General features: G+C 46.1%; 1 protein-coding gene across 2 annotated transcripts in view; it reads right to left on the reverse strand.

Moving 5' to 3' along the window:
* NET1 (neuroepithelial cell transforming 1) overlaps positions 1–13,008 on the reverse strand; it is a 55,119-nt gene that overhangs the window by 3,285 nt on the left and 38,826 nt on the right. Inside the window, exons 1-8 of one of the 2 annotated variants that reach the window (XM_075516041.1) lie at positions 8,563–8,718; positions 3,905–4,012; positions 2,920–3,087; positions 2,073–2,135; positions 1,538–1,634; positions 1,338–1,414; positions 583–840; positions 154–324 (exon numbers count right to left, since the gene is read on the reverse strand). In XM_075516041.1, the coding sequence (XP_075372156.1) occupies positions 154–324; positions 583–840; positions 1,338–1,414; positions 1,538–1,634; positions 2,073–2,135; positions 2,920–3,087; positions 3,905–4,012; positions 8,563–8,655 (1,035 nt within the window). In that variant the 5' untranslated portion in view covers positions 8,656–8,718. Of the gene's footprint in view, positions 1–153; positions 325–582; positions 841–1,337; positions 1,415–1,537; positions 1,635–2,072; positions 2,136–2,919; positions 3,088–3,904; positions 4,013–8,562; positions 8,719–13,008 lie in introns of those variants that run through there. The other variant, XM_075515952.1, reaches the window with a different exon arrangement.

Genomic DNA, 13,008 nt, shown 5'->3' on the forward strand with positions numbered 1-13,008 from the left:
TCTCTTCTGCTTTTTAAGTTTAGCTAATTGTCTAAACTAACCCTAAGGATGGAAGGGCTCCTGGTCCTGCTATAACAGACAAACAGTTTTAACTACCTCTGAGGGAAGGTTTTCAAACTTGAGAATTAATTACCATGACCACGAGGGACTTACATGTCCATTTTTATTCTTCAGCTCCCCATGGCACAGTAAAGCTTTGCTGCCTTCAATCCTCGGGTCCTTCTGCTTCTCATCCAGGTACTCCAGCTTGTCAATGTAATACTGGCACTCTGACTCCCCCTTCTTCAGGTTGATATCAGAGAGGACTCCTTGGATTATAGATATCTATAAACCAAAACATTTACAAATGATTAAATAGTGACCTGTGCTTGTATATCTTCCCTTTAAGTGCTATTTAAGAACTCCAGATGATGGACCATGTGGCCTGACCTCTCATGTGCTTTCATGAGGGGTTACAGTCACAGATTTGTGTCCACTGAGAAAACCACCCCACGAAATTCCTGAGGGTTTAAGAAAGCTTTCTGAAGCTCTAGAATGACAAGCTTATGTCAGAACCCTGATCATGAAATCACTATTACTTACGGCTTCTTCCAGAATCTGGACATCGGGATGGTCTTTGGGAGTGTGCCTCAGGATCTCTTTCAGGAGCAGCGGGTATTTGACCAGCCGACTTCGAGGAATGTCCAAGAAGCTCCAAAGGTCTAGCTTGCGGCTGAAAGGAGACTCAAGGCAGCGCTGAAGGAAGTCCTGCACTCTCCGGTCCTGCTTCTTCTGATCCAGAAGTGCTTTGGCTGCCAGCTGATTGCTACAGTAACCTTTGTAGGCATGGAGTCGTGGTAACTGCAGGAGAACAGAACAATGTTCAGGAGTCAAATTCCATGTAGGAAAAGCAAATCCCATTAATGTGTCAAACTGGGGGAGTTCTACTTCCCTTACTGCAATACTTTGCCCAATAAAAAAAGCTAACAGACTGTCTTGTATATGTAGGTAGTCTTTTGTGAGGAGAACAAGGGCATCCTGCAGGCAATGCCTTTGAAGTTCAGATGTTTGAGATTAACAGCGATAACACTATTGAAATCACATCAGTGACAAACAGTCCAGAAGATATAGACATTTCAAACATAAATCAGTAAGTAATTGCAGTCACACTAGCGTTAAGTCTCCAGGGTGAAATCATGGCCCATTACGGCTGACAGACTCCCATTGTTTTCAGTGTAGCCAGGATTTCCGTTTCAATCTTTCGCTCAAGGCCACAAAAGCCCACAGCTTTTCGGCTTCTAGCTTTAAACGTTCTCTAAGCGTATTTTTAGCCTGCTGTCTCTATGTTATGCACTCACCCACTTCACAAGGATGGGCCCAATCTGCTCCACTGTTCCATCTGGTTTTGTTGCTTCTCCTAAACTTGCCAACAAGTCTGGAATTGAAACACAAGAATAGAAATTGCATCAATGCCCCAGTAAGCTGTTCTGATGTGAGAAAGCATAGAGTTTAACTCTTTAGTCAGCACATTATGTGAAAATGATCCAGTTGCTTTTACCTTCATGAAGAGGAATATAAGAATCCAAGTCGCCAAATATGTGGGTGAGTTCCTCCTCAGACATGATAGAGAGTTTCAGCATGGGATCGTGATAGGCCTGTCAAAGAACATCAGTGTCAAAATACATTAAAATCTCCCAAACCCAAAAGCTGACAGTTTAAATATGAGGGGATGTATCATGTGCAGGACAGAGATGAAGCAAAGCCAACAGAAACAGTAACACCGACTTTGATCGCTAAAAGATTCATCTCTGTATGAAGGTATCAAATGAAAAAGACTTTCCTGTCTGAACTGTTCTCCTCTGGGAGAGGGATTCCCCAACTAGCTCTGCAGGACTGCAAAGCGCAATCCTTTTCTGGCTGGGTTTGTTGCAATCAAACCAGTACTGTAAGACTGCTCACGTCAACTTTCCAGGCCAGCTTTCAAACTGTGGATTCTGGGCCTGATAAAGCTGATATGTAATGTTTGCAGGTGCAAAGAAACTTCATTATTATCTATAATATGATTACTGACTGCAGGAAAAAAAAACACTCACCTTTCTGGCAAGCTTCAGGTCTTCGATTAGGTCCTGCTCTCCCCTGGACATTTCGTATATTGCCTGTGAGGAAGGGGATAAAGCATTGAGTGTAATTTTTAATCCCAGTCTTCCACTCCAAGAGCCTTTTAGCTCACATAATGTACATCCTGTCTCTGCAGCTTGAATAGGCAGTTTTGCCATCTGAATCACTGTATGCCACCTGGGCATGACAACCTCAAGTAAATCTGCCAGCTTTCCCAGCTCTGAGAAAGCAACATTACTTACAACTGTGTGAAAGCTCTGACGCTCGTGCACAAGCCAAATTAAATATTAGCGCCTTTTAAATCACTGCTTTTACACAGGCAAGTACGAAAAAAACAAAACCCAGAAAACCACAGAGGTCAAATCCCAGGCGTCTTTAGTCAGCTTCTGTGTTGTCACTGAAGATTTGTCTAAGAACTACAGGAAAAAGGCAAGCCAAGGCCTCGCTATTTGGCTTTCAACCAATTGTCAAGAGCTTTAAGAGAAAGACAGCTGGCTTTACAAGGAACCCGACTTTGGGTCTGCTGCAAAGCAACCAGTGTGGCTGGGTCTCGAATTTCAGAAATGCTGAGCACCCCCACGGAAAGACTTTGGCATCTCTGAAGGGTCAAACTGCGGAGACAAACTCCCTAGTGACTCAAGAGAGAGAAGCCTACCTTTTCCCATGCCTAATGCAGAAATAAATCTAATGACTTAGAAATGAAGGTGCACAGGAAGATACAGTCACCCACAGATGCTCATTACTCCTTCCCCCGCCAAGGAAACAGCCCAAGCCAAGGCCTCGGCTGCCTCTCCCAGTCCTGCTGTTTAATGGACAGCCTACCTCCTGGCGCTTAATTTCTTTGGTGCTCAGGGACTCTTTCATGTTGACATCTAACATCTCAGACCAAAGTACGCTGTTTCTTCTTTTAGGAGGAGTAGGAGCAGCAGATCTGCTACATGACTTCTGAGCACAGCCAGGAGACTTGCTGTCACTGCGAAGGGCAAACGACTATAGGGATTAAAAAAAAAAAAAAAAAAAAAAAAGTAAAAAAAGCAATGTAGAGCCACCATTTCAGAAGTACAGAAGTATTATAGTATTATCCATACCCCTCCCAATCCTTCATCCTCCTCTGTTGTACAGGGCAGGAAAACACACCCAGACACTTTTCCTCAGATAAAGGAACACTTTAATCAAGTTGCTGAGAAAGCCCTGAGAGCCCAGAGATTGGCAAGCTTTTCCATGTGCCTCTCCCTGCACTGATCCAGCAGCAGCGCTTGGAAGGAGGATGGGCAGGTAAAGCTTGGGTCTCTTTCCAGAGTATGAGGAAGTAAACAAACTAGGATCATAATTCTACCTATTACAGGGCTAATCAAGAGCCACTTGAACTTTGCTCTCATGATTTGCGATGTTACTAAAACCCAGACACAGAAACACTCTTATCTGCGTGCATGGGGTATAGTGTTCCTTAGACAACACTTCTCTAACATTATTGAAACCTTGCTGAACACCAGGGTCAGTTCACATTTAAGCATATGCTCTAATACACCTATCTCAAGTACTGGAACACTTTATCAACTAATTCTCCCTTATCTGAATCAGTTTATTTTTTTTTACTGCTTAAACCCTCAATAACATGGTTGGTTATCTAGCAAGCTACCTCTGAACTCCTGCACTCTTCTTCATCCACAAGTCCCAAGCAAGCTTTCTGTCCTTGCATGAATCCTACAAGAGATGCCTTGAAATCCCAGTGCCTGTTTTACCCCCATGCAGCCAGTACCTTCCCCATGTCTCTAGACTTCTAGGACTAGAAGGCTCTGCTTTTTACCTGTATTGTCTGCCCAAAGCGCCGAACCGCACCATTTCTTACAGGAGAGATCAAGTTCGCCAGGGATGTGACCCGTGCTAAAGGCCGAACCCGCTTATTGCTTGGCTCCTGTAAATAAAGCAGAGAACAAATTGTACTGGCTGTGACTCCCACTTCATTTCTCAAGCTGCCCAGGCAGGTTTAAAAAGCATGAACCCACTTAAGGAGTGGGAAACGCAGCAAAGAGAGTGTTTTGAAGTAGCCATTCATCTTGAAAGCAGAGGCTGTAAATATTTGTCTGAACTTTAAGGCTGCAATTAAACTGCAGAGACTTTGCCCAGGGTAAAAGAGGCAAGATAACATACACGTCAGTCAGAATTCAAAATAGGGCTCGAACAGGGACCGTTATGGTTTGAACATAAATAGACTGAAGCATTCTCCTCTGCAAGGCAAGTGACTGTCATCTAAAGATGGAGCTGTGATCTGCTTCTCCATTTTATCATGTTTTCCTTTGTAGAAAGAATGTGTTTTTCCATTTTAATTTTATTTTGGAGAGAAAATTAGCAGTTGGAGCCCAGGACAGCCTCAGTAGCTCTTCTAACAAACAGCAAATGACCACATGCTGAACATTCCTGCGAGGCACACGCACACATGAAGTGGATAAAGTTTAAAACCTTCAGTTTACAAAGCTTCCTCCCTCTTCTGCTCCCCCCCCACCCCCCGCAAGTCATCATAATTTTTCTTATACATTGCTTAAATTTGAAAGATAGAGCTTCTGCTTTTCTACACCACTAATCCCTGCCGGGAGCCCAGAGCGTTTTCAATTCTGTCCTGACCGAAATGCTGCCAAGAAAGAGGAAACGCCCCATGGAAACCTCCTGCTGCTTAAGCTCAGATCAGTTTTTAAAACCATGCTGGCAACCCTACGTATGTTACATCAAAAATATTGTGTTGTAAGGACTGTACAGGAAAGGTGTGCACAACGGGAAGCCAGGAAGAGATGGACTCGGAGCTTAAGGCTAGGAGAAAGGCTAGATGAGGTGCCCTGGTGCTCTTAAACATCTGGCAGATGGTTGGACATGACTCATCATCACAAGGAAGTTTCTTAGCATGAAGTTCAGATGAGTTGATGGAAACAGCCTCTTTTTTGAGTTCATCTCAGCAGAAATTCTACCAAAGCTTTATTAGGCATTTTTGGTTAATTACAGTTGAGTCTCTCCCTCTTATGTTTCAAAAGGCAAAGACTGAGAAGACTGCTTAGGACAAGCTCTCTGCTGTCTTTATTTCCAGTCTAAGATTGCAAGATAAAGTGCCCAAACGCTTTGCTTCTGCGTAGCAACAGAAGTGACAAATGCTGAAAACAAAAAAGGAGAATAGGAACACACAGAGCTGGATTCCAGTCATGAGACTGAGGAAGCATAAAAGCTACGTATGTAAGATCTGATTTCAGCAACATGACCCGGGGAGCGGCCCGCCTGTCTGCCTACACGCAGAGTTAAGCAACAGAGAAGGTTAGCTCACACTGAATTAAGCCTTCAATGTTGCAGGGGGGAAACATGAAAAGAAACAATTTATGAGTGATGCAGAACACAAAGACCTCTTGGCACAGCACAAAGTGTGTTCAAAGCTGTGCCTGAAATGTTTGGGTAATCTCAGAACTCTGAGGGTACTACAGAAATGGGGAAAAGCTATAAGAGAGTGCCCTCAACCCCGGGACCCTGACCCTCAGCTGGGTTTAGGTACAGCACTGGGAACGCTGCAGTCACTTCTTTCCTTTGCCAACCATGAGCTACTGCACTCAAAACAGAGTCAGTCAGGAAAAGGATTATGCAGAAGGCTGGAAAGTTAGGCCAGGCTCAAAATAAGACAAGGAAACTTTAATGAATTACAGACGTTTCTGAGTGGAGGAAAAGGCTAGGTAATTTACTTCTAGAAAACCATGTATCGGTGTACTAGAATAAAGGGACGCAAGCCAAGAGAAGCTTAAGAAACTGCAGGAATGTAAGCAGAAAATATACAGACATAAGCCACACACAGCTCTGTCAAGGCCAGCGATATAAATAGCATGGAAAAGAAAAGCATGACACTGAAAATTAATAGCAAGAAACCTCAGTGCTTTAGGATGCTTGTACAGTCTTTCGCAGCTCACTGTTAAAGGGTCAGTTCTGCAGCCTTTCCAGATATGAGATACAGCGATACACTATCTGCACCAAGGGACATGTGTGAATGCCTTCCCAGCACATCTGTGCTAGGCTGAAGCGACACATGCATATGCACAAGGTCTGGCAGAAGGCATTCCTGCTCTCCGTTTGGGACAGGCAGTACAAAGGGGCTCCCTGGGATTATAAATCGCCACTTTTCTGAACAGTCGATATGTACCGAGACATGCAAAGACAGGCTTGAAGTGAAAAGCACTGCTCTCTTGAACAAGAGGGAGCAGGGCTCCCGAGGAGCCCTCCTCTGCTCTGCAGGGGGAGGAATTTCGCACAGATCGGCATGACCAGAGTGTTTTCTGTGCATGCGATGTGCTCCCCTGGGGTGTTCGGCCAACAGAAAAACTTCTGTACACTATAAATTCAGCTTAGCCAAAGGCTACTTCCCCTCTCTTAAAGAGAAACAAATTCCACTTTCTGTCCTGCGAGTGCTCTCAGACATGAATGGCTCAACTGCCAAAAAACCGCATCTGTTTCTTCTTCTTCTCCTTCCAGCGATATCGTTTGATCCAAGGCAGGCAGGGGGAAAAAAACCAATCCCTCTCCTTAGAAACTTCACCTTCTCCGAGATCTGCGTTTCAGCTTGGGGTCGTATACTCCACTTACAGTCAAATTCAGTCACAGTGTAAGCTGAGACTCGGCGCAGTTCATACTATGGATAACTTTGGCTCAGTATTTTTTTTTTTTTTTAGTTCTGTACTTGCAAACAATGATTAGCCTGTCTCCACGCTGTATTACTTACAGAAACCCAGATTAGAATGAAGTCTGTAAAGTTTCTGTAACAAGCTAGTGGTGTTAAGCATTACAGCACCAACAGATAATTAGAACCCCAGCGAGTTCAACAGCACTTCTGCTTCCATTCAGAATTTTTTTTTCCAGGGGACTCTTTATTAAAAGTGAATATAAATATATCATAAACGTACACGCAAAAGCTAAATTTGCGCCTCAGTGCGTCAGCTGGCAGACAAGACTTCACACTAGTGGAATTTCTTCAAGTGCATCTAAGTGCAGGTTAACTTCACATTGTGAAAAGATTGCACCTTGCTGCTCAAAAGAAAACCAGGCTCTACTTTTGAGCAACATTTTCCTCTAGCAGCATGCACACCTACAACCTTTCCCCCGTGCTAGGTAATAATTAGTGGTTTTTACAAGGATCACTTACTAGAGTGCAATGTTCTACGTGCCAGTCCCAGACTAATGCGTACAAACACAGTGACAAATCTAAAAACCACGCACAGCAAAACTTTTCCTATTAAGCCAAATAAGCAAAAAGGGATTTTAGGCACCAGCTCGAATAATTCCTGCCAAAAATCATCGCCACCTGACTATCGTATTTTAAGATTCACGTGCAAGGAGCTCGCTGAATCTCAAGCTCTGTTCCGAGACCTCTGTCTGCACTCCAACCAAATAACCAGCCTCCAGCTTGACATATTGGTACGGAGATTACAACCCTCGCCTTTCTCAAATTCAACAGGCTGTTCACGACCAAGGGAGAAATCTGGCCTCACGCTCCCCTGATAACTTCAGTGGCTCTTGATAGCAACTCAGTACCTGGCACTATAGGAGTGTTGGCTTAGGAGTTGTTACTCAAGCCCAGACCCAAAGTTTAACTTCACATACCCAGCGAGCTGGTTATACCCTACAGAAAACACACGTTTTAAGAATTAGACGCGATTTACTCTCCTTTAAGAGATCTGGTTTATGTTACTTCTCTCCCAGCATCTGGTTTCCCTTTTGCACAATGAGATTGCCCAAGTTAGGCTGTTTTAAAGCCAGGATTTTAAGAGGCTGGCGACTCAGACCGGAGCCCTTCAAGCCCCGGAGCTGTCTGGAGCCGCCTTTTTTTCTTTTCCACCTCATCTCACCATTAATCTCGGCAATAAAACCCTGCCCAGGGCAGCCGGTCCCTACCTGGCTGCTGAACTTTTGCCTTCTGTCGCAGCAGGAGGCATGCGAGCATCCACCAGGAATGCAATTATTCTCATCTACATAACAACAGATGATAAAAATAACAATACTTCAAAAAAAAAAAACCAACCCCAAAACCACCCAAGCCTCAAAAGCCCAACCAACCCCCCCCCTTTTTTTTTTTTGTTTATGCAGCAACACTTTAATTCGGAAAAATCCTGTCAGTGGAAAGAGCGCAGAGAATAACAGGCGTTTTTTTAATGAAAATCCCGCTGGGAGGAGCGGAGTCAGGTGAAGCGCCGAGCTCGGTTTCGGCTCCCTGGTCCCACTCCTCCAGCACAACCTCCCTCCAGGGACTATGAAATTCTTATTTCTTTTTAAAGGCTTTTTTTTTTTTTAATCGCTGCCTGCACCTCACTCTGGGGCCGGCTCTCAGCGGGCAGCGCACCCGACTCGTCGCCTCCGCCTCAGGCGCGGAGAGCAGGAAGGTGGAGGGGCTCCCAAACCCACCGCTTTCCCCTCAAGAAACTCCCCGCTTTTTCCCCCTCTCCTCCTCACCTCCTGCTCCCTGAAGGACTGGTTCTGCGCGTCGATCACCCGGATAGTCCTTTTGATGGGCAGCAGCCCTCCGAGCTCGTCGTGAGCCACCATGGCCGCCGACCGCGGCGTCCCCCTCCCTCCACCGCCTCAGCCCGCGCTCATCCCGCCTCTGCGCCCGCCGCCGCGCCGCGCCTCAACCTCACCGGCGGGGGCGGGGCTACCCACACGGCCCCGCCCCTCCAGACCAAAGCCACGCCCGTTGGGCACTAGCCCCGCCCCCTGCCCTAGAGGCAGGGTGCCCGGGGGCGAGGACATTCAGGACCCCTTTTCCCAGCCCTTATTTCCTCCTAAACTCCCCCAAAATGGGACCTCTGAGAGGCTCTACTTTAAGGCAGTGCGATGCAGGCACCCACTGAGGGTTGAGAGGACTGTTCTATGACACCCCACAATGGAAAGCAGTTTGAAAAGCACAGGGCTTTTGCTATTTGCGCTGAAAAGAGACAAAGCCAAACATGTTTTGGGTTTTTTTCCCATCTTTTTCTTTACTGGCACTTGCAGCGCTGGGGCCCACCGCAAGCGTGGCGGTGGGACGTGCTCCACCTGACGGTGGCTCTCATTGCCACCACTGGAGCATAAATCATTTGCCGCTGAGTTGTTTTTTTTACTGGCCTCAGCCCTCCTTGCTCAAAAAAAAAAAAAAAAAAAATTCTTGTCTAGACCTGTGCTTTTAAGTCTGCTCTCAGCTTTAAAGGTTGTGCTGGCACAGCTCTGTTAGCCAGGGGCTGGGCTGAGCCTCTCCCCCTCTTCTAACAGGGGAGCCTGTCCCAGCAGGCCTGGCCGTAGATGCAAAGGATTTGTATTTTTTGTTTGTTTGTTCAAGCCATATTATTCCTGGCACCGCTACAAATCTCCAAAATAAAAGGTCTCTTGTGCTGGTAAAAATAAACTGAGTTTATTTGCCAATAGGAGGGCAGCTGCTTTGCTGCCTACCTATGCTAACCAACCTTCTTCTCGGAGGAGATAAATTCGGGGTAGCTGGGAGTACTGCAGGGTCCCCACTGAGCTGGTCCCCGGCTCCCCCGTGGCCACGGCAGGGACAGGCAGAGGGTTTGCAGTGGCACTTTTCCGAGTAATGGGCAGGAGGAAAGTCCTGCTGTCATCTCCCCACCTTTTTTTTTTTTTTTTAGCTTTGTTTGCTTCTCTCCTGTGGAGAGAAATCTGTGCTCATTTAACTTCTGCGATGCAAGACCAAGACGTTTATGATCGTCCACCACAGGATTCTCAGAAACTCAGGGTACGCTGACTTTCCGTACCCTTGTGGAAAGGCCAGAGTGTGCCTCTTTCAGATATGGGTAATCCTTTTTTGCATTACTGAAGTCAACCATTTTTAAGACAACAAAAGACCAAAGGGACAATGACTCAGGAGAAGCAGGCAAACCCTCTGATGAGTTTGTTCATTTCTTTTTGGGAGTATCAAACATGCCTATTTCTCCTACAATCGAAGGTCAAAGGTTTGTTAAACTTGGTTTAAAGATTCAGGAACGCTTCTTGACCCCGAAAGCACATCTCTTTTCAGTGAGATGTAGACAGGCCATACAGAGTCAACTAAAAATAGGTGATGAACAACCAGGAGCCAAGAGGGAAGGCATGAAGCAAAGTCATTGCACACAAAGGTGGCACTTAAAATGCTTCTTGTTAGGACCAGAACGTGATGTCCTGCATCTTGAAGCACTTAATGTCATATGAAGTGTTTTCTGTGACGTAAGTGTTAAATAGTCCCTCTCCTTCCTGAGCCCTCAGGGAAGGGACCTGCTGCCTTGCACCAGGGAAGCACGTGATTCACCCGTGGGGAGATCCCTGACTTTCTACGTGACACCTTGTGAGGCTAACTAATTCGTGGTGATGCAAGCCCCAGCTGATGCAGCCTGCTGATGTCATGTTGTGGAAACCTAAAGCTCTGACCTGATGCAACAGGGCTCACTGTATGCCTCCTGGCATGGCACGTGCGAAGGGTTACGTGCCCTGGACAACCGCCCTTCGTTCAAAGCAAGGGGTGGGTAAAGCCTTATAGCAACAAAACCACCTAAGAGAAGCGGTTCCCAGCTGCCCCTGTAGCAGACGGGATGACTTCTGTATGTCCACTCTATCCGTATAGATCAAGCGCCATTTTGAGGCAAAATCCATCCTGAGCAGTGGAGACATGCACTGTGCAATGGGTACCCGGTGACCGACATGCAATGCAGGGAAGGTAATAAATCTGGAGAAGCCTGAAGGCAGCGAGGGTGGAAGGTGATCTTGCAGAGGTAAAATAACCACTCCCCAGGCCCACGGCATCCCCTCTACAGCAATATAATCAGCACGGCCTTAGAGCAGCTCAGAGCGTGCTACACCTGCACATTACTTACCTGCCTCTGCTCTAATTACAACACATGCAAGAGGCAGCCTGAATATGACCTTTGAGTTAGTAAAGTTCATTATAGTGCAAACGCCACTCCAGTGGGCAAACCATCCCAAACAAGGCTGTGGTACTTGAGAACCCTCTGATGAAAGCCAAAACAAATGGAAAAAGAAAGGAGAGTTGTTCCTTGTCCTGCAGAAGCAACGAAACCAGACTTGGATTTGTACCCTCTACACCCCGCACCATAATCCCAACTTCCCTCCAACTCAGGACATATTCTTCTACCCAACACCATCGCCCTCTGTCTTCCCAGTGCTCCCTTACCCCTCTGCGTTGGCCCCAACCTCCATTGTGCCTTCCTTGGCCCCTCCAGCCCACTGGGCAGGGATCAGCCCATGCCATGGCGGCTCTGAAGCCATGAGAATGCAGCCTGGCCAGTCGCTGTGCTGAGCAATGGATAACAGACCAGTTCTTCCTGCTCTCCTGCCAGTGGGTATTAATAGCATTCCTCCCCTATACTCCAATGGGGATTTTCACTTCTAGGAGCAAAATACCTTGGTGACTCCTATCCTACTATCAAATTAAGGAGCCGGGAAGAGTTCAAGTGACAGACGAATCAACCAGCCCTCATTGTTTTACTCTTATTTTTAGCTTGGGTTTTCATTTCCACGGAGAAGGGAGGACTGCTGTTACACAGAGCTGTTTGCCTGAAGTCCTGGGCGGCCTCATACCTGCGACATTCCTTGCTCCTGCAAGTTATTCTGGGTAGGGCTGCTACTAAATAAAAATGCTCTTTGGGGTACTGACATGCCATTTTGTTATTTCAGCCCCAAAGCATCATCAAATAAATTTTAGATTAACAAATGATGAATTCCTAAGAAAACATGCATCCAAATTCCAGTGTACAATTCCAGACTGATGTAAGTTTTCACAGTTAAAAATACTCAGTTGTTTAAGCGACACATGGCATCTGGCTAGTGCCAGGGGTTGCCAAGTGTGGCATGCAGGAATGCTGCCCCAACAGCTGAATATGTCCTCCAGCACCTGTGTCCAGGGTGGCCAGCACTCACGACCTGATCCTTGTCTCTTCTCTTGGCAGTCCTCAAGCAAATCATATGTGAGAAGCAGGCAGACACAGTTAATTTAAAACCCTAGCAGGCCTGGACTATGATTTTCAGCCTACCTTCAGTGGAAGAGAGTCATCACAGCACCCTCAATATCCTCATAGTTCAGGTCTGGCCAGGTTACACAGCCCCGACCATCAGCCAGGACACTTCAGGATTGCTTTATTTTATACCTAACCCTGCAAGAAGGATGTTTGCTGCTGCTGACAAGAGCCAATGAAAAAAGATCTCTGTTCTGTCACTGGCTGGAGAGGAGAAGACTTGAGCTGGTGCATTAACTGAGCCCAGAGGCAGGGGGGTATTCCTCAGTGGGCAGTTTTCCCAGTTTTCACAGGTCCCGGATACCTCTAATGTGCCTGACATCTGGATTCAGTTTCTTCAAAGAAAGAACCTGCGACATTTTAATCCCTTTGGCGGCTTGAAGTCTCGGGGGAAAACGAAAGCATCCATTACATTCATAGCATATTCATTGTCATTGTTGTGTGTGTATGTTTTGAAATCCTACTTACTAGGATCTGAAATCCACCTAAAAACTCACTTTACAGCTATTCTTAATGTGCTATATATAGCATAGCATGCAGAACACTCGGGGACTGGAATAAATAAGATCTCCACGGACAATCATCTTCTCCCATACATGTTCACCCACCCAGGGCAGTCAGACCCCCTCTGCCATACACAAAGTTGTTTACTGTCCGTGAGCTGTGTTTAACATTCCACTCCCAGATATTTATATTCAGAGCCAAATTCGGAGCAGTATTCTGGAAAATGAGCAAAAGTAGGCTATGACCCATCAAGAGAGTATTGGGTCATCTGAAAAGTTTATGAGCCGGTCTGGAATCCAGCATTTATTTTGGATGGTGGGAGGTCACTATAATTAGCTGCCATTCAACTCCATTATACAGTTACAAATACAAAAACCCAAACCAAAACAAAACCCAA

Source organism: Mycteria americana, chromosome 1, assembly GCF_035582795.1.
Source record: "Mycteria americana isolate JAX WOST 10 ecotype Jacksonville Zoo and Gardens chromosome 1, USCA_MyAme_1.0, whole genome shotgun sequence".
Lineage (NCBI taxonomy): Eukaryota > Metazoa > Chordata > Aves > Ciconiiformes > Ciconiidae > Mycteria > Mycteria americana.